Here is a 20,710-nt window from a genome sequence, read left to right on the forward strand (position 1 = left end):
CTATTTGCTTTTTCAGTATGCAGCGCTTGTTCGGTGCTGCACTAAACCTTTGTTGCTTTGCAGTAAAAAAAGCTTCCATTTATGCAAATGGCATTGAAATGAGTTTGATAAAGTGATAAACAGTCACATTTAATGATTGCAACTGTTGGGGTTTAGTTTGTTATTTTACAATTAATTTTGGGAAAGTAAAGGGCTTTACAAAATCCCTTCTGGTGTCAATGCAGTGATACAGCAGTTCCATAACTGTGTTTTAAAAGTGTAGTAGGGCCACCAAGCTGATGTGATGGAGGGTTCAGATACACCCTGTGGTAGATCTCCCTTCAATCTTGAAACCTCCTTGTACTTACCAGTTCATTTAATATTTGAGTTACTGTATCTTTGGATGGCAGTTAGGTTTCATGCCCCTTTCTTTATTTCCTCTTCCTCTCTGCTTCTGACACATTATTATTCTTTCCACTGACTGTACCAGACCTCCAAAATCCCATAGTCCCCAAAAGTAATTACAGATACATTACTGAGCAATCCCACTGGGAGGTTGGGTCAAGTGCTTTATTTTTATCCAGGTCAGCTACCGAGGCGTGTGGTTGACTTTTCTTCCTCAGTAGCTGCATGAAAAGACAGGGGTATTTCTGTCACCTGAGCATTTCATCTGTAGCTGGAGGTTAGTCCTCTCCTGGATCTGGAGTACCCGGTACCCAAGCAGGGTTGCTAGTGGTCAGTAATGGAAGATACAAGGTCCCCATGATAGATGGATAAAACTAGGAAAAGCGCAGCTATGGCTGCACGAGGAGTAAATGAACACAGTTTGATTGTGTGTTTATCTGACATAGGGTTTGATGACCTACAAGCTTGTGCTGATCCTGGAGCTCCTGAGCATGGATACAAGACACCCAGTGCAGGTGTTTTCTTTGAAAGTGTGGTGGTCCGGTTTCATTGCCAAGAAGGATACAGGCTTAACGGTACTTCCAAAAAACTTTGTGTGAGACACTTTAATGGCTCCCTGAGCTGGAAACCAAGTGATAAACCTGTGTGCCTACAAGAAGGTAAGTCAGTTTTCTTCAAGCAGATCTCACATGTCCATGTACCATGTCTCTGTATCTCGGGACAAAACAGAAAAGGCTGGAGTCCATTTCACTGTGTCATGTTGGATACATACTTTAGTTTCCCATCCATAATTCTCATTTGTTAGTTAAATTTGTAAGACAAGAGACTGTGTGTGTGCATGCACACGTGTTGAAAGGGACATAAATGTGAAAAAAAAAAAAGATAATACATGTCTCCTTTTAACTACTTACAAATTAATGCAGAGAAAAAAACCAACATCCACTGTAAGTAAACTGTTTATAACTATTTATTAAAGCTGCCCACTTAACATTTCTTTCTGCAGTGTTTTACTAGAAAAATAAAATCCGGTTCCAATGCTACTGCTCCTGCTAATCAGGAATTTTAAACAATTGTGTTTTATAATGTGTGCATGAGTCAAGTAGAAAAATCAAATATGCATAGACAGCAGAAGTTTAAAGTCAGGGTAGAAGTTTACTCTGAGATAATTCAGACAATTATGGCATAAACCAATTGATTTTTATTGTATTCTATATTTGAAATTGCATTTGGTTTTAAATAATCAGGCCATTAAATTACTTTCTTCTTCTAAGACTTTGATAGAAGCAGGATTAATTTGAATTTCATAAGTGTAAATTTTGGCCAAGGTACAGGCAAGCAGCACAAATTATTTATTTCACCAAGTATATTGAAGATATAGCTTGTCCTTGTTGTTGATTTATTTTTGGTCAACAGAGCTATTAAAATCGACAGACACGAAAAGTGTTAGTTAAATCGAGTGTGTACATTTTAGTGTTGTGACTTCTCCACCAAAGTCATTAAGCATTGCCTCATTGTCTTCAAGGTTGAGCAAGATAAATTCTATTTCACCATTTAAAATCAGATAAATTTATGGACTTCATTCAAAAGTATTCAGAGACTTAAGTGGCTCATAAACACACTTACTGCATAGGATCATACATCACTCAGCATGTATAAAAACTGCAAGTACTTATTTATGGTAGTGGGTGAGTGAGTATGAGAAGCCTGTACCAGGACAGGGGTGTGCAAAGGGATGTGCCCCAGCAGGATCAAGCAAGGCCTGGGAGGAGCACACTCAGGAGGTGCATGTGAAGGGAACAACCCGGAACAATGGCCTGTGTGCAAGTGGTGCATGAGATATTGCAGAGAGTAGCCAGAGGCAGTTGGTAACTAGTCCGTGGGCTTTCAGGCAGGAGAGGTCTTGGTAAAATATGGTCATGTGTGAGGCCACAGGCTACAGGCCTGTGAGGGGCACAGTTGTGAGCTGTGCCGTGGTTCGCACTGAGAAGGCAGCTGATATCTGGAACATAAAGGCAAAGGGTGGCCAATAACACCTCATCATTTGGCCTCATGGGTCAGCTACAAAGAAACAACCTGATGCCTTTAAAATAACATATGTATGAAAATCATGCCCTCTCGTGTACAGACATTTTTCATAAATGACCTTGTCTTTCATCTCATGGTTATTTAAGAAAAAATACATGTAGAGTGGCAGCAGCGTCTGTCTAAACTGGCTATTCAGACTAACAGAAAAAGCTTTAATGCTTGGAAAATCTGTTTTCTTAACCACTTCAGGTAGCTTCTAGGAATTTTGATGTGCATCTTTGAAATGTTACCTGTATCATCCATTGCAGTTGTTAAAATAAAAATTAATGTGTTTTATTAAATATTCAATGTTCAGTGGAAATCTGTGGAGCAAGTTTCTGATCACAATGCCATCAAAAGCAAAACTGTCACCAATGTCAGTGAGTTCAACACTTGAGCCAGGTGTTTTCAAAAAAGAAAGAAATTGGAAGATGAGAATGTGATGGATGATGTGACAACAGTTGCTTAAGCGACAATAATTACTTTCCAGCACAGAACACTTAAAAAGAATTGCTACCCAATGCTCTGATCAAGCAAAGCACTTAAGCTTGAGCATAACTGTAATTATGTGATTAGTCTTGTTAAAATTCTGTGCTCAAAATTAGGCCTACGCAAAAATGCTTTCTATTATTTGGACCAAAGAGTAGGACCGTGATTTAGGATTTAGTGAAGCAAGTGCTTAAGTACTTTCCTGATTAACATTGTAATAATACTCGGGTATTATTAAAACAATCCTAGGCTTTGGCAGTAGAAAAAAAAGAAATTAGATTACAGAATTAGTTCTTCTATCCAATGCACAGTAGAACCATTGATTCAGAAGAAATATTAACAAAGGCTCAGTGGCAGTCCATGAGACCCAAGCATTTGCTTAAGTGATTTTTAGAGTGATCCTTCTGCATACTGGGAGCAGAATCGTGAGAGAGGGGCATGGTAGAGAGGTGGACAGTGTAGGAACATGGCACATCTGGAGAACAGTTAAGAAAGAATAATAACAGAGTTTGTAATTCTCAGCTGTCTAATGACATACATAAAAGTCTACATTGCAGAAATTCTGTAATGATATATGGAAAGAAATTTGAAATTTCTGGCAACTCCTGGAGGAGGAAGAAGCTAATGTTGTACCATTCATCATTACCTATCACAAGGCGAAATAAACTTTATGCTGCGTTTACCCACTGACAGCGGGGGCTGACTGCTCTGTGTGCTGTGCTGTGCTCTACACGCCTCTCGTCCTGGGATATATAAGTGTCAGATATTGCCAGCTGAGCTTGCACGCTAAAAACACTCAATACTTTGGAGTTCATTTATTCTCAGGAGTTTAGATTCAACTAAGGATGATTTTATGTCTGTATGTTACGTATGTTTAATTGTCGTTATGTGTTTACCAGAACAATCTCTAATCACAAGTGGATGCTATTTGCCAAAGGAAGTAAAGTAACCTGTTCCTGAGAATGTAATTGATTTTAGAACTAATACGTTTGCCTGGAGCTCTTCACCCAATCAATTTGATTTTATAGGTCTGTCATTTCTCGTTAAGATGCAGGAGATTTTAAGTGTCAGTACGAGTATGAAGTTGCACGAATAGATGCCCAATAAATGCCCTGTCAAAAATCTGTGTGCTTTGAGTTACGTTCTCTTGTTGATCTACAGCATGTTGTGATTGTAACTTCCATCAATTCTAATATGGTTATGCACATAAATACCAAACCTCTAAGGTGGGAATTTTGTATTTACTGTTTAAGAGCAGTATGTCATGTTGTTCACACTTTAATCTCATCTTCTCCCACTGTGATAATGTGGCTGCTGAGACTGTTGCCCTACTTGGAACAAATGTTAGCTCCTTCCTATGAGATTGAATCTAAATTTATAGTCTACATGGAGATGACAACCAAGCAAAGAGCTGTGCCCTTCTCTCCCTGTACTTCTTCAGGCAGATGCCTTTGAGATGTCCTCAGTGCCTCCTTCTCCCACTGACAGGGGAGATAAACCTGCGGTGAAAGTAGTGGACTAGTACATAGTTTGGCTACACCTTTCCTGTAGGACATTCATCCCTCATTTTTCTTTGCCTTTGTCCCTGGATCTGTGAGATGGCTGAAATATTTTTATTTCCCCATCTCTTATCTGTCTTGCCAGCTGTTTGCTGGTTCTTAAAGCTGGTTATGAGCACTCTATGTTTGTAACCAGGCTGCAGAACAATGGCCACAGGTCTTAGGTAAAATCTCTCTGCACTATTGTAATACAAGCAAAGACAGTAAAGGGAAAATGTTATTTAATATGCACTAAACTACTGTGTTTGCCATCCACAGAACTATCCTAATAAAACAGTACCATGGATTTAACACTAGTAAAAAAGCAAGAGGCAATATTGATCTTAAATGTTTACTTTTAAGAGCAAAGGGTCCAGATGAGCTGTCCGTGCATTAAACCCATTCTTCATGATGTTGCTTTTATCTCTCCTCCCTGTTTCTCTCTGTTCCAGCCTGTCAGTGATGTCACTAGATGTGGTCAAGGCTGATTTAGAGACCACTCCACAGTGAGATACAGAGGAGCAGTGGACCTCTGTGTTTGAATTGATGTACAGATTAGTAAACAAAACAGTGCCAGAGCACGGACCAGGACAGTGTTTTTCAACTGTGCACACTCTTACAGTGTTAGAAAAGTCCCTGATGTGGTTTTGGCCAACATCCAGTAGTACTCCCCAAGCAAATCCTTCAAGCACCTTCTGGATTAGTATGGAGCAGGGACAATTTTTGGATGGTAAGGGCTCATGTGCAATAGACACAAGCCATCCCAAACCAGCTGGTACCTGTGGATGATGTGGCTATCTCCATGGTGTCTAGGTCATCCCTTCCTTCTGAGTAGCTGTTGTGGCCCAAGTGCTCCTGGGAGGAGGTAGGGTGGTCCTCCATCCCCATGGGCAGTTCTGAGAGATGATGCATGGTTTGCACATGAACGAACACACTACAACTATAGTGATTAACAAATTTTACTCTTCAGACCAATATTCCTGTGATGGGGGACACACGTAGTTTGCTACAGGCTAGATCAGCTATCGCACAAAAGCTGCATCTTCATGAAAGTTAGGTCAAGACGAGCCCTTGCACCTGGCAGGGTGTTGAGCCTGCTGGCTGTACCCCAGCTCTTTCTGCCCCTGCAAGATAAGAAATGTGTTCTTTTGGCTGACCCATTTTAGTACGCACATGGTAGATATAAGCAGATCATGTAAAACTGCCAGAAAAGAGTGTAAGTCATAGCCTTTGCTGTTCAATGCTGGCTAAAGACCATGTTTTTCCTTAAATGGTTTAGCAGCTTCCACGGATTTGCTGAAAAGTACTTAGAATAAAGTAGTTTATTTTCTAGGACAGGACATTTTAAAATTCGGTCACTTACTTTCAGCTTTTCCAAGCAGAATTGGTACCAGCTAATCCAGTTGTTTGTGGAGAGGTAGCTACTGCAATTTATGCCTGACTAAGTGCTAAACAATATGAATTCAGCCAGTGGGAAAACATTTGCTTGCAAGGCATCAGGAATAAGAGCTGTAATACTGTGGTCCAATGGTCTGGCATTTAGCTGGGGCTTGTAATAAGCCTGTTATCAAAGTCAGACGGGATTTTGCAGGCAAAGGACAGTGCAGTGAGCAACTTATCCCTGTTCTTTGCCAACATCTAGACGACTGAAACGATTCGATCTGCACCTGTTACTTGGAATAATGGGGATGAAGTCGCTACAGTAGATCATAGTTATGGAATCAGTTTCCCCCACTTTGAAAGTGAAATCTTGTATTTTACTGCACCATGTGTATACATACCTCCTTTATTTGTATAGCAACAGAAAGCTGTTATGTCAAGAGAGTGAGCTGTTCATTGATGTTATCTTCTGGCATCTATCTCCGACCTCCTCCTGTATGGCTGCCAAGCAGGTTCTCCATCTATCTCATCTCATCCTCAAGGGTGCCCAGGACAGCCTCTTCATGGCAGTATTTAAGGCTTAGTGTAAGGCATTTCTTGTGGGGCATCCTCTGCTGTCTCATCTGCTGATTAACTTGCTAGAGAGAGTGAGAGAAAAGTGTTTGGCCTTTGAAAGTGATGTCTGCACCCTTGTCAGTGTATTTTATAGCCTCCTGTTAGGGTACACATCCTCCCAGACTTGGGCCTTTATAAATGAATAAATTCTAGGAAAACTTCTTGCTGCAGTTTCTCAGCTTGCCTGGCAGGCTGCCAGCCCTTCCCATTACCAGCAGCAGGAGGCACCTGCAGCAGCTGCCAAGAAGCTGAAAGTAAAAAGAGAAATGGAAGAATTTTTAACTAATAATATGTCCAGGCCCAATACCGAAAGTTAGCTAAGTACAATGTATTTTAGAAAACATCCCTGGGATGGGAAGGCACAAAGGAAAGTATGTTTTAACTGGGAAAGCAATACTCTCCCACTTCATGTTAGTAAAATTTAGTGATGGAGTCTCAGAGTAATAGATCACCTTAGTTTGCCTAACTAAATATATACATTATGAAATACATTTGCTCTTCGTAGTTTGTGTGCTATGCTAAATAACAGTTTATCTTGTTTCTACTTGTGCTTCTACAGAAACAAACAAGCTGTCACTATAGCTTTACTTTGTGCATACTCACAATTAATTGCTAAATAAAAATTTAGATTTGCCTATTCCTCTTTAGCAAGAATTACCCATGAAAGTGGCAGAAAGTTTCTCTTTTATGCAAATCTCAAGGGACTTCTGAAACTCTTTTTTCCCCTAATAAATATTGCATTCCTAAATTAAGATAATTGTCTCTCATGGTAGAAGTGTTGGGGGAAAACAGCTTAACACAGGCTTACAATATATTTACTGTCTTCCTTTTATTTTAAATACTTCTTGAGTTTTGATGCCTGGAAACTTTTATCACTATCTCTGTCATGGATTGACTGCTGGCAGACAAACAGAAATTCTCTCACAATATTTAGTCTTTTCGTCTCTTCTGTTTAATCTCACTTTGCATTTTTAATGAGGATGAACTTCGAGTCACCTGGTCTATTCCCTCATACCCTCTTGGCTTGTTTCTTAATTATTCAGTATTAGCAGAGGGATTTCTCCCCTGCCTCACCCTTCCACTTTCCAAATCTTTCAGTGTTCTGGGTTTTATTCTGTATTTGGTGTCTTCAGTACTGGTATATACAGAGAGATATATGACTGTCTGATACATGTATCGCAGACAGGAAATAGAGCCTGTGCCTGTATATCACTACAGGTTTGTAGTCCCTTGTTGAGAGTCTTCTACAAGCACTTGAGATCCTGCTCAGGACCTTAAAAATCGTGTCCTCTGAAGGCATATGAATGCAAGCACATAAAACTATCTGATTTAAAACATAATCCATGAGATTAATGTGAGGACATTCTCATAAGGAACTCTGTGGAATGGAGCTGGATAAACCCTTGTAAATGTACCTGATTTTCATCTGTGTCTCTGCTAAAACAGCAGTCTTTCTGTGTTCCTTGTGCCATATCTGTATTTTATATTTTCTTTCATCCTGTCCTCAGTGCTGTCAAAGAGTCTGCCTTCACATGGGACCTTGGGATAGTCAGACACTGTGTTGTAATTTGCACTCATGATGAATGGAGGGCCAAAACTAACAACAGTCTTCCTAAAAGCACCTAATTTTGTTTGTTCAAAAAAGGCTGGGGAAATGATCCATTATTATAGCACCTCGGCTTCTATTGCAGTGCTATAGACTTTGTAAATTGTGGTTGACTAGGGAAAGGGCATTTTTACTGAAATGCATGTGTTTTTGAAACAGTTTAAGCAGAGCAATTAAATTAAATGCTAATTTTTGTTTAAGAGCTTGATTACTGAATAGTTAGCCATGTTTTTTTAATTAAGTTACTATTTCTTTTTTTCATGAAGTCACAGATTGCCTTGTTCCTCATGTTGAAGATGCAGAGATTCATAACAAGACATACAGGACTGGCGATAAGTTAATAATCAGCTGTCATGAAGGATTCCAGATCCGTTACCCTGACTTAGACAACATGGTTTCCATATGTCAAGACGATGGAACATGGGATAACCTACCTTTATGTCAAGGTTTAGTACTCCAGCACGTCCTGTTTTATAGCTCATGCATCTTGTGATAGTTTGCCAATATTTTTTTCCTACGGTTGTAAGAATGTCAGTGATCTGATAAGCTCCACAGTGCAGTATTTGAATAATGCTGCTGCTAAGATTTTTTTTGATTTCTCTTCCCTGTTGCTCACTGCAGGAAAGAAGATACCGCTTTCTGAACATACCCATACTTAAAATACTACTTTAAATATTGCTTTTTGTTTGTGAGTCTAAAATCTGACACAGATACATTGCATTAAAAGGAAAAAAAAATAGGGTAATCAGTCAGAAGTTCAGCAAAAGATCTGATGGGCAACTGACATTTTTTCACTAATTAATTTGTGTAAAGATTTAAGCTTCTAACTGCAATTTATCTTTCTTTGCCTTGTACAGAGGGCAGGGGTGGAGAAGAGAGGCTGGAACCTGTTCTTCTGTCAGAGTTTTCAGCAGAGTTGTTGATTAGGTTCACAGTCCATTAAACCTGTAGGTATTGACTGAAAATTCAGGGTGTGCACAGGAATGATTTTGGCCAGAAAAGCCATTAGCTATAGGACTAGTAGTATCAGCAGCATGGGATCCCAGCCCAGCTTAGACTGTGAGAAATGACTGGGGGTAAGCCAGCTTTAGTGAATGGAAATTCAATAACCTTAGACTCCTTTTACCTTCACATTTCTAATACACACGTGTTAGCACCACTGACTTGGTTTTAACCAGTTCACATCTTGGTAACAAGCTTGGCCCACTGAACAGCATCGAGAGATTTTAACTGTCTCTGCTGAGCAGAAAAGTGGGTTAATCCTAACTCTCCTCAAACCCATATGTCAGCTCCTAAAGCTAACAGTTCTCTGTAGGCACTTAATTGCACTGTCCCATCAATTTGCAGAGCGAGAGCAGGCAGTCAGGGGAACTGGGACACTTCTCAGGAGTGACAGCACATCAGACTGTCCCCCAAGGTCCTGTCTTAGACTATGGCAGAAATTTAGGCATATTACCAGAATAGCTCAGTGTTTCAGATGCACACACTGAATAGTGCTAACATCAAAGGAGAATTTTCATGAAACTGTAGAAAAGTGGACACTGGTTTTGGGGTATCTTGTCAGCAGTGGAATCATGTGTGGCAGTATGAAGTGTACAGCCCATGTCTGAGAGTGGGTGCACCTCGCATCTAATTAAAGTAGATTAAGACTCTTAGGGTTAGATGAGATGAATACTCAAAAGATTAATTTGCAGGTACTGTATTTGCCAAAGGTCCATGTGGAAACTTTGGGACAGACAGTATTAATTGTGTAAGCAGAAGATCCCCAAGTACCCCTTGGCTTGTTACTTTCTTCTTGTATTTATACCGTGAAACCCGATCAACTGCTCCTACTCAATATGTGATATTAACTGCTTTTCAGAATAAAAGCAGTGCTAATAAAAGTTGAGAAATCAATTGCACAAGACCCAAGTGCTGTGATTACCAGACAGGCAGAGAATAGGCAGTTCAAGTATCTGAAATATTTTGCCAAATTCTTGCTGCAAAATTGTCCCCAGAATTTTTTTTTTTGCTACGTCAAGCACTAATAAGATCAAAGCCACTTGTCTACTTGCACTAGGTAGCCTGTCAATTACATTTCTATGGCCCTTTGACTACAACAGGCAGGGGAGTCTTATGACACTAAGATGCCTTTTTTTTCTGCCTGAGCAGTGATAAAGGATTATAGACCGTATAAGAATCCAACCTCTATTTTTGCAATGAGATAATAAAATTAATTACTGATCTGGAATGATGTGAATTACTTGGCAAAAAAGAAGCCAAAATCAAGTTTTCAAGCAGCTTGAGTTGTTTGGAGACCTAGGAATTTTCACAAATGCTTGGCTGTCATACAAATTCAAGTAAATCTCTGCCCTGCATTACAAGGAACATAATGAGCATTAAAATTCTGAGCCAGCAGGACAAAATTTTTCCTGATACAGTTCAGAGGAGAGTAAGCTTGGTCTTGCTCAGGCAGTCTGTGCTCTTTCTGTCCCAGTGGAGGCTCCTTATGTCATCCTGCTCAGTGGACTGCTCAGATTGCAAGAATTAGTGTGTTATGTGTGGGGCATACCTGATCAGGGTATGAGCAGCAGCCCGTAGATAGGACACTTGAAGCTTTATTTGAGTAGTGACATAACCAGCCAGTAAAAAAGCAATCAAAACCTTTGCTCTGGTAGTACAGCATGCTGCAAAAAGCTTTCAAGCTTTTTGCGTTGTTTTCTTTTGGTTTCTTCTCTCTCCCTCAAAAGACCACTGAAAGGAAATGACTGCTTGAAATGCTGTTAAGACTTTCTCAGTTCTCAGACTGATTTTATTTCCCCCCTCAGGCTTAAAATTAAGGGTGTCCTATGAACATCCTTCACAAATTCCTAGTAGTGGCAAGAGACCTATTTATGGATTGCCGTAATGCAGCTTCCATTAGTCACATAACTTTAAAATACTATTTTTCATTCCCTGATTACTAGTCATCTTTTCTCCACATTATTGCAAATTAAAAAATCAACAGTATTAAGTATTACCCAGAGGGTCATTTCTAAGGCCACTGAAAAGACGTGCCATCTATTTAATTCACTGCTTTCTCTTGCCCCAAATACGGCTGGTGATCATTTAACCATCACTGCTCAGTACCATCCATGCTACGAATCCCTCAGAAGTAATTCCAGAAGTAGAACTGGAATGTAGTCTCCAATTCTGACTACATTTACCATTTCTGGTGATAACAGGTACCTTAATTTTTTGATAACCTTATCTGAGACCTTGTTCAGTGTTTATCATGGGACTCCTCCTAGGAAATCATATTCCTTTAGACTTTCTCAAACTGGAATTTCAAAATCATTAATTCTTCTTGCAAATCTTTTACAGTCATGTGCACTTTGTCACAGGAGCAATTTTAATATTTAAGACGGTTTACATGTCTGTCACTCTTAAGAGGAGGAATAAAACTCATGGTTTATATAAATGACAATCATTATTTATTAAAGATCCTACCTCAGAAAGAAATTGCCATCTGCAAAACTGGTGAATGTTTGTTAAACAAAATACTGTCAGATTCAGTAAACCTTTCCTGGATTTTCCTGGAAGTGAATCCCACGCTGGCAGTGTGTGGGCTAAACAATAAAAGGGTTTGAAACAGGATAATGAGGCATATGTATCTGAGGGAGATCATGCAGACATGCCATTCAGAGTGGAGAAGATGAAAAATATCACACTCCTTGATTTAGAAATTGTAACTGAGATGTGTGAAGATGACTGAGATAAGCACTTCATAATAAAAGAAACCTCCCTCTTCTTAATTTGCAGGTTGCCTGAGGCCATTGGTTCTTCCTCATAGTTACATTAACATATCTGAGTTCGAGGCCTCCTTCCCTGTAGGAACAGTGGTGTATTACCAGTGCTTTCCTGGATATAAACTAGAAGGGACAGAGATCCTTGAGTGCATGTATAACCTTATCTGGTCAGATAGCCCACCTAGGTGCCTTGATGTGGAAGGTAAATGTCTTCTTGTTTGTTTATGTTTCAATTTTGCAAAACCTGCATGCTCTATATGATTTTAACTCAGGGCTCTAACCACGGTTCCACGATATGTGATGTTCCCACTGGCTGTGCAGAGCCTATCTGGGTTTCGTTGCGCGCAGATTTCCTGTGGCTCGTGGCACTGTCAGCTCTCGGTGTTCCCTAAGAAATGCTTGTTCTCTCAGAGTCCAAAGTGCAAGAGGGAAAGCTCCTAATGATGATTGTTTTGCCCTTAAAATGTAAATTCTTTGCTGCCTTTCTAATCAAAGTACTGAAGAAGTTAGGGAATTCACATTCCTGTGCAGATGGTCAGAGTTCCTGTACATATGGATGTATTTCCATGATAAACTGAAAAATACTCCATAGATACTCTTAGTTTGGGCTGTGCCAACTGCAAACATTATTCAGTGCTACACGATGCTGCACACTTCAACATTTGTTGTCTCTCATAGTAGTTAACCTTAAAGAAGGATTGGCAACTAAAATGACTGAGCTAATTTATTGATTAGGAACATAAAACCCATTCAGTGTGAAACAGAGGTAAATTGTACCAAGCCAAATGGAATAATCTGTGACTAAACCTGCAGTGCTGGAATGGAGGATATTGTAGTGCATTTATATTTGCATCCCATACATTTAGAACAGAGATACCGAATCGATTGCTCTATAGATTGTCAAAACTGCATGAACTACCCTCCTCCATCTTCATACCACATCTTGAATGAAACATCCTAGGGAGTCATCAGAATCCAAATACATCCTTTGCATTTCATTCCTGTTAAAGGACTACGTTTTTGTTCTATTTCAAGCCTGTAGGAGGCTATCTATATGTAGAATTTAGCTAAAAGCAATTATAGGATTTCATATGTGATGCTTATGTCACTGAACTAAATGCTAAGCATTCTGGAAGTGCAAAAATTTGCCAAAAGCTTCAACAAAGTGATACGCTGCACAAAAATAATTAAATGATCCTTATTTTTAACTTACAATCCAAGTTCCAAAATACAAAAATGCCTTTGCAATTTTGGAATGACAAAACAAGATGGGTTTTTCTATTTATTTAACACACCATAAAAGATTAATCCGCAATCAGCTCTATGTAAGATTTTTTTTGGAAGGCTTGTCTGTTGTTGTGTATAGCGTGGAAAACACATTAAAAAATCAGAAGGGCCCTGTTAGGCTTAATCCAAACAGTAAAACTGATTTGCTAAAAATGGCAGTTCTTCAGTTAGGAAGGTAAGAGTATTAAAATACAGAAACTCAATTGTTATGAAGCTGAAAAAGTTCTGTCTTACCCTCACTTAATACAGGTGAGCATTCCACCTCCTACCAAAATACCAAAGAAAACTCATGTCCTCACTGTTTATTGCTTGTATTATGAAGTCATGAGAGAATCTTTTTCTTGATAATTAAAAACATGAGATAAGAACTGCTGCCCTAACAAGTTTACATTTTAAATAACATGTCAAAAGTCATCATCCCCACTCAACTGTGATGATCTGTGATTGAGGGATCAGTGTGTGTGCCAGACGCTGGGCCAAGGCCATCTAGGATGCCTCCTGAGTTTTGCTTTTGGTTCAGCCTCCCTTTTAATCACTTTCTTATGGCTGTCTTTAAATGTCAAAACTTTCCATGGTGATTCCTTGTTGGCATCCCATCAGTGCGTGTGTTGAGTGAACCACAGGAGACCAAAGTCTAGAGCATAATACTTGCAAGAGCTGGTTCTGCTCAGCTTTGGTGCAGAATAGAAAGCAGCATCACTGAAAGGTCACCCCTGACAACTCCCTTTATAAACTCTTCTGTAGGGCTGCTTCAGAAGGTATGTAGCGAATTTCAAAATTAAATCCAGATAGGGTAAATCAACTTGAGATGTTTTTTCAAGTGATTTATGAAAGGAGTGCTAGTCTCCAGGAATCTTGTTACAGTCCACTACTCTTAATTAGTGGACCAAACTCCTTCCCTGCATATTTTTTATTCTGCACCTTGCATTCCAATGTCAAGCTCATTTTTCAGCATTCCTTTTATGTGTGCAGTGTAATCTCACCAAGCAGTATTTTTCACAGAGGAAATCTGCAAATAACAAATTAATTCCATTTATTTCTTTCCATGTTCAATTAAAAATGTATTGTAATGACATTTCCTGCTCAGTATTTTAATATGGTAATGATTAAAAGCAAATGACTGTTAGGAAGCAATTGCTAACCATTTTAGAACTTTTGTTCTCCTATAAGCAATGCTGCTTACAGCTTTCTCATTCAGATATATGTTCTTCTTGAAGTCTCTACGGAAGGGATTTCTTAAATTTGTGTGTAGTAACAAAAAATACTATATGTCAATCTTGTGAATTTTTCCCTCTTTGTTAGACCACATAAATTCTGAATGAAGGGTTTGTAGCTCCATTTGAATGAACGATTACACCAGGGACCACTCAGCTCCTATCATACAGCAGGCTCTCTAATGCTTTCCAGTCTTATCCTCGATATTGCCAAGCACGGATCTTCCACCAGCTCCATGGTGAGAGAAGAAGGGAAGAAGATTTTTTTTTCTGATCAATAAAATCAGTGTTGCTTCAGTCAGAGCAGTGCATAGACACTGTGTCACCCGGTACTGAAGTGCAGCCAACAGTGCAGAGCTGTGCACTGCCTGCTCAGAAACAGCTGTTTCCATCCAACCAGAGCGGTGGTTATGGCTCAGGCAAATAAGGATGCCTTCGGCTCACATTGCCAAGTATTTGCTGGTACCTTTAAATGCTTGTAGCTTTGCCAAATTTAAAACATTTGGATTGGTTTTCGAGTGTCTGCCTCAAGCAGAGCCGTTTGGGAGACTTCAGTTGAAACGTTTCAGCTGTATCAGAGAATGATGGTAAAGGAAACGGTGCTGTTTTACCAGAGCAAGCAAATTTTGCAGTCATTTAGAGAATAAGATGAAGCATCTTAACACTGAATTTTCTTCTTCTTTAACTTCCTTAATTTCCTCTCTTTCTAGTGGAATTCCATAATTATGCATAAACTTTTTAAACATTCTTTTGTACTGAAACTCAGTAGATGCTTCCAAGAATTATAAAAATCAAAGTAAAATAGTTTTGGGTTTTTCTTTATTTATATGATTTTTAAATTACCAATTTGGGGCTAATCATCCATCTGGAGAAATTGATGTAAGTTAATTATTGCCTTCTGTAAAATCTGATATGCAAAACATGGGTGCAAAATTAATGGAATTGAAGAATGGGGTATAAACATGAATTGTAAAATAAATCAGATGGCTTACAAAAACATTGGAGGAGAGCAAACACTTGAAAACATACTTGCATGGAACTTGGTCAAATGAAAAAAGGAAGTGTTTTTAATATGATACTTTAAAGTGCATAAAGATATTACTTGGGATTTGGAGAAATTAAAAAACCAACAAAAAAACCCTCAAAAAAACCCCAAAAAACCAAAACAACAACCCTTGTCTGTGAGTACTTTGGGAACATGATCTGCATATGATTACACACTTTGCCATCTGGACTCTGTATTTTAATTTTTCATGCCCTTTGGAAGACTTCCAAGAAGATGTAAAGAATATTTCTTATAAAAAACTGGGTGGGAAGCAGGCAAAGAGAAGAAAGGTTGGAAGAATTTGATTATAATGCTAGAAAATAAAGAAGTTGTATGGATGGTGTCATTGGGAATTCCCTGCTTTGTATTTAAGAGTAAAAGGGAAAACAGGTTGATTCAATTTGCAAACAATGGACATGATCCTGTTATCTGGAATGTCTTGTTTCAGCATCATCCCAGCTGAGCAGATAAGCCAGTCCTGCAGGAAATCAAATATATTGCAATATCAAAACTTCTTTCTACGTGCTGCGACCAACAGATTCTCTAGCTGAGGTTAAACTTGAAAGAATGTAAAATAGAAAATATTTCAAATTTTTGTAGGTAGATTCAAAATTAAAATGAAACAAACCTGAGGAATAGACATCAAAGGGGAGAACCAATGAATAGAAGAGAGGAAAAATAGAGAAGAAAACTGAAGGCATTGCAGAAGTCTAGAATATAAAATTTCTGGAAAATAAAATGCCCTCATTGTGAGGGGAGATGAAAAGATACAATGCTAAGCAACCACAAATTACAGAAAGGACCCTGAAAATTATAGAAACTATGGAAGAAAGATAGGAGAAGGAAGGTATTAAGAAGATTTCACAAAAAAGCCAGAAAAAGGTCAAGGGAACCGAAAACCCCTCTACCTGGAGCACCAGGAAATTTCTGGAGAATAAAAGGGGGTTAGTCATGTGAAAATGAAAAAACAACAAAGTATGCTACAGATAAAATAAATGTTCTGGAAAAACAGGTAAGAATACAGAACAATTAAAAATTTTACTTCTCATAAACTTGTGGACAGACATTCATAGAGAGGGGCTGATAATTCTGACTTAGAACCTAGAAAATAAAGAGCATGAAAGAAGAGGGTGATATTGCCAATGAAATGCTGTAGCCCCTTAATAGTTCAAAACAAAGTAGCTGAAACTTTGTAACCAATTATACGCAGGACAGTTTGAAGGAAAGCTTCAAAAATCTTCATTCTAACAGTTGCTAATGCCATAAAGAGTGATTGACACCGAGCTATATGTTTGATAAACTAGGCCGCTAAATTCTTTTAAATTCTCGATGGAACATAAAGCTACACACTGAGGGAAAAAGATAGAAGTCATCCTGTAATCAGTTATGTTCAGGAGACAGAATAAAGTAAGCAATCCTAAGCTTGTGATATTGTACATTGGTACAAATGAATTTCTCTCTGTGTTTCTTTGTTGACATTGAGAAGGCTTTAGATAAAGTCTGACATGACAGACTGATGTGTATCTCAGGGAAGATAATGTTGATGCAGCAGATCTCCAGCAGATAAAAGTCCTGTAAAGGGAGCAGAGGGCAGCAATACAAGTAAGTTATGAAACACTATGGTATTAAGAAATTAAGTGAGGTAGGTACCAGGATTCTGTTTTATGTTTACACCTACTTAGCTTGAAAGGCAGGAGGAAGACTAAGTTAAATATTGCTCAATGCCAAAGAGGTCATCCATGTTAACTGAGTTAATGTTAACATGGGACGTATTGATAGCCTTGTTTTTAATAGCTCTGACTACAGTGGTGTTTCAGAATGTATTCACTGCCTACAGCAATACTTGTTGCAGCTCAGGAACTACAACCAGCAGTAAATGCTCAAACAGCAGCAGACAACAATATTTCTAAGCACCTTTACCAGGGCAGCACCTTTATGTCAGTGACACCTTTAGCCTGATGCCCAAAGGATAAAACAGGCTGATAGTGTTGCACCCTGGGGGTGCTTAAGTTACAGAAAGCAAGTGTGATAAAGTTTAAGAAGATAGTTTTCTTTAGAAAAAAGTCATTCAGTAATTCTTCATGTTTCTGCACTGTAGACAATTCATTTGCCACCCAGGAGTGCAGACATTATATGTATCCAACCACCCCTGTATGAGTATGGAAGTTGAGCACTTTAACTTGGAATATCTGGATTTTTGTGCTGTTGGAAAAGGCTGCACTTCATCTGTACACTTTTACTCACAGTTAAAGAGGTGAGGAAAAGAATTGAATTCAGAAGGAACATAGAGACAAGAAATAATAGACAGAGAAATCATGTTCTTCTGTGGACTTACTGTTTAGTAAATATCCAATCTCTTAACTCCAGCAGGTGTATTGCAAAGTGAAACACAAAGAAAACCAGACCACAATTTGAGACAGAATGGATACACAACAAAGTGGGCTTTTTGCAGCTCTTGTAATGAGGGATAGGGGGTTTAGAGAACAGTCTCCAAGCTGAAGACATTGTTTGAAGATAAATAGCATTATATTTCTAAGTGACTGCTCCTTTTTTGCATTGCAGAAATCTTCTTTGATCTTGGCAGGGATTGAAATAGATGCCTTCTTCACTGTTCATAGTTTTTCAAGAAAGCAACAGAACAACATCTTGTAATCTATTTCTTTTATGTCTTCTGTTTGTGCTTGATGCCCAGGACTGTCATAGTAAATCATTGTTTTACACCTGCTCTATCACCTCTTACCTTTCAGAAACTCCTTAGCATTTCCAGAATCAGCCAGACATCCCAACTTCTTTATGGAACCATAATTTCTGCCCTGAAGTTCCACATTAGCTGCCAGATGTGTGTAGTGTTTTCTCCATGGTGCTTTAAATATGCGGCAGATTACGGGGGGGGGGGGGGGGGGGAAGTATACAAAATTTCTCCCCGAGGGCTGTTTTATAATATTGATCTTTAACTGTACCTGGTAAGACTCCTTGGAAAGGAAAAGAACACTACATTGTCTACCTTGAAATCAGGCATATCTGTGCTTTATGGACACGGTCATTAAATTTGGCAATCACAGAACATCTTCCACAAATGGAGGGAACTGTAGCTGTGGACTCTGTGCATTAGAAAGTCTGCTCGCTGTGTAGGTTTGTTCTTTCCAGAGATAAAACCCACTATTTAAAGGGTGGCAGTTTCACCAATCAGTGTAGGCAGGCACTTGAGAACTAAACATAAATCAAAGAAACTGATACTTTTCCATGTCTTCCTAATCTTGTAAGCTGGTTTATGAACTTACAGTGCTAAAACCACTGCTGGGAATGGGACCTTGTGCTTTTCCTTTTTCTGAGTGGTACAGCTTGATTTCATCAGCTTTCTGCTAAGCCCTGGAATACAAGCTTGCCTATTGCAGCATTCCTTCTCTCCATCAAGCTTGAGGGATTCTTGCTTTATAAACAAAGAAAAAAAAGCTATTCAAAGAAGAGGGATTATAGTAGCATAAAAGCACTGATATGTCCAGCTCACAGTGAGCACTTGCTTCTTTGGATATCCCTGACAGATGCCTTTATCTGTCTGGTTTTCTTAGCCAGCTTCCTGACAGCTCGCTTGCTCTCTCTCCTCCATCTCCATTCTACTTCTAAGCACTTTGACCTTTTCCAGACCTGAGGTTATCCTGTGATGTCTGTCAAACACTCAAGCCTTGACTTATTTTGGAGTTCTCTAATTTCTTCCTGCAAAATGTCTGTGTTGTCCCCAGCATCTGCTTCTCAAGGTCCTTAAAGACCATTACTGATCATTAAGTCAACCACTCATGAGAAAACAAAGAAACAAAACTAGAAGCAAGTGATGAAGAAAGCTAAAACGATCTGCTATAAATGAGACCACAGTGCTCCAAGCACTCATAGGTTAATGATGAGTATAAATATTTCTGGAATTAAAATTATGGGCCTATTGCTAAAAAAAGTCCTAGCTCTCTAACTGCAAACTTGTCATCAATTTTTTGTAGTTTAAATGAAACTGGCACTGTTTAACTTCTAATTTATAAGAAAAAGATCACTTGGGGTGTGATTCATCCCCTATCTCTTGTGAAATCCATTTGAAACTAAATACTTACCCATTGATATCAATGTTTCACAGGTTACAGTGCTGGGAATGGCAGATTTATTGAGGATGAGTGTGAATTTGGCTCCAGTAGGAGCTCAGCTGACTGGAACGGCAAAATGTGCTCTGTAATTTGCAACTCCAGTAACAAGGAAGTTCTGTGTACAATAAGTGATTGCAAATCACCTTCTGTTTCCATTTAGGAATCAGCTAATGTTAAATTATTATTAAAATACGTTTGAAACTACTTTTATACTGTTTCATTTAGGCTCATACAGCTGGTTTCAATGATAGCAATTCTCAGCAAGATGGTGTTTGTCAAAGCTAGACCAGAGAAGCAGTTTTTCATTAAAAACTTAATTATTCAATTCATTTCACACTTCGTAGAAGGTGAGAAGTTCTCACTGTGTGCACATTGAAAGGCTGACCTCACTACTGTAGGTGGTACAGAATTACCCAGGAATGACTGTCGAGGGGAACATCAAGCAGCCTGGAAACCTGGGGTATGTTCCTGGCTGCCGGAACATCGTCTTGCTGAATGGTCAAAAAGAAATTGCTTAGGTGTCAGGTGTCTTTTCAGAAGAAAATGTGTAAGTGGCATTGTGAAGGATAAGTAATTGAGAAAGATGGAGATTGAAATGAATTTGGATAATATTGGCTAAGAATACAATATTTTTAATAATTTTTGCTGTAGGCTTTCAAGAAATAAATTTGCTGACAACTTCGGAGTTCAAAGTAAGCATCTTCTATCTTCATTGCTTTAAGTCATGACTACTGTCAGGCTTAGTAGGAGTTACTTTATATATGAGTGCTCACTTAGTTGTTTCCACTAAACTTTCTGTTCTGTCATTACTCTTGGTGCTGTTGTTTTGCTATGGGAATGAATAATCAGAAAAGTTCCTCAAAGCATGTCTCCACTTTCAAAACACAAATTCAGTGGCCTCCAACTTTGTTCCAGTACAGCTATAAGATGCATGAAGTCTCCCTTCACAGTGCTGGCAGCATTTGTTATGGGAATGTATCGTTAGGATATTGTTAAGATGATGTTCATGATAAATGAAAAGATTACTCTAGTAATGCTTCCTGTTCTGCTTACTTTCCCAAAGAGTGCCATTAAAAATAAAGTCTCATTAAGCAGCTGTTCTAGAATGAGATGTTTTGACAGGGCTTATTTTAAAGCAGCTGGATTTGCTACTTCCTTTTACAAAACTCTAAATTTCTTCTTCAAACTTTCACT

General features: G+C 38.8%; 1 protein-coding gene across 3 annotated transcripts in view; it reads left to right on the forward strand.

Moving 5' to 3' along the window:
* Nucleotides 1-20,710, forward strand: part of SUSD4 (sushi domain containing 4) — a 73,112-nt gene that overhangs the window by 41,176 nt on the left and 11,226 nt on the right. For all 3 annotated transcript variants that reach the window (XM_064648126.1, XM_064648124.1, XM_064648125.1), the window contains exons 3-5: nt 831-1,043; nt 8,343-8,522; nt 11,857-12,045. In XM_064648126.1, coding sequence (XP_064504196.1) covers nt 831-1,043; nt 8,343-8,522; nt 11,857-12,045 — 582 coding nt within the window. The remainder of the gene's footprint in view (nt 1-830; nt 1,044-8,342; nt 8,523-11,856; nt 12,046-20,710) is intronic.

Source organism: Pseudopipra pipra, chromosome 3 (genome assembly GCF_036250125.1).
Source record: "Pseudopipra pipra isolate bDixPip1 chromosome 3, bDixPip1.hap1, whole genome shotgun sequence".
NCBI classification, from domain to species: Eukaryota; Metazoa; Chordata; class Aves; order Passeriformes; family Pipridae; genus Pseudopipra; species Pseudopipra pipra.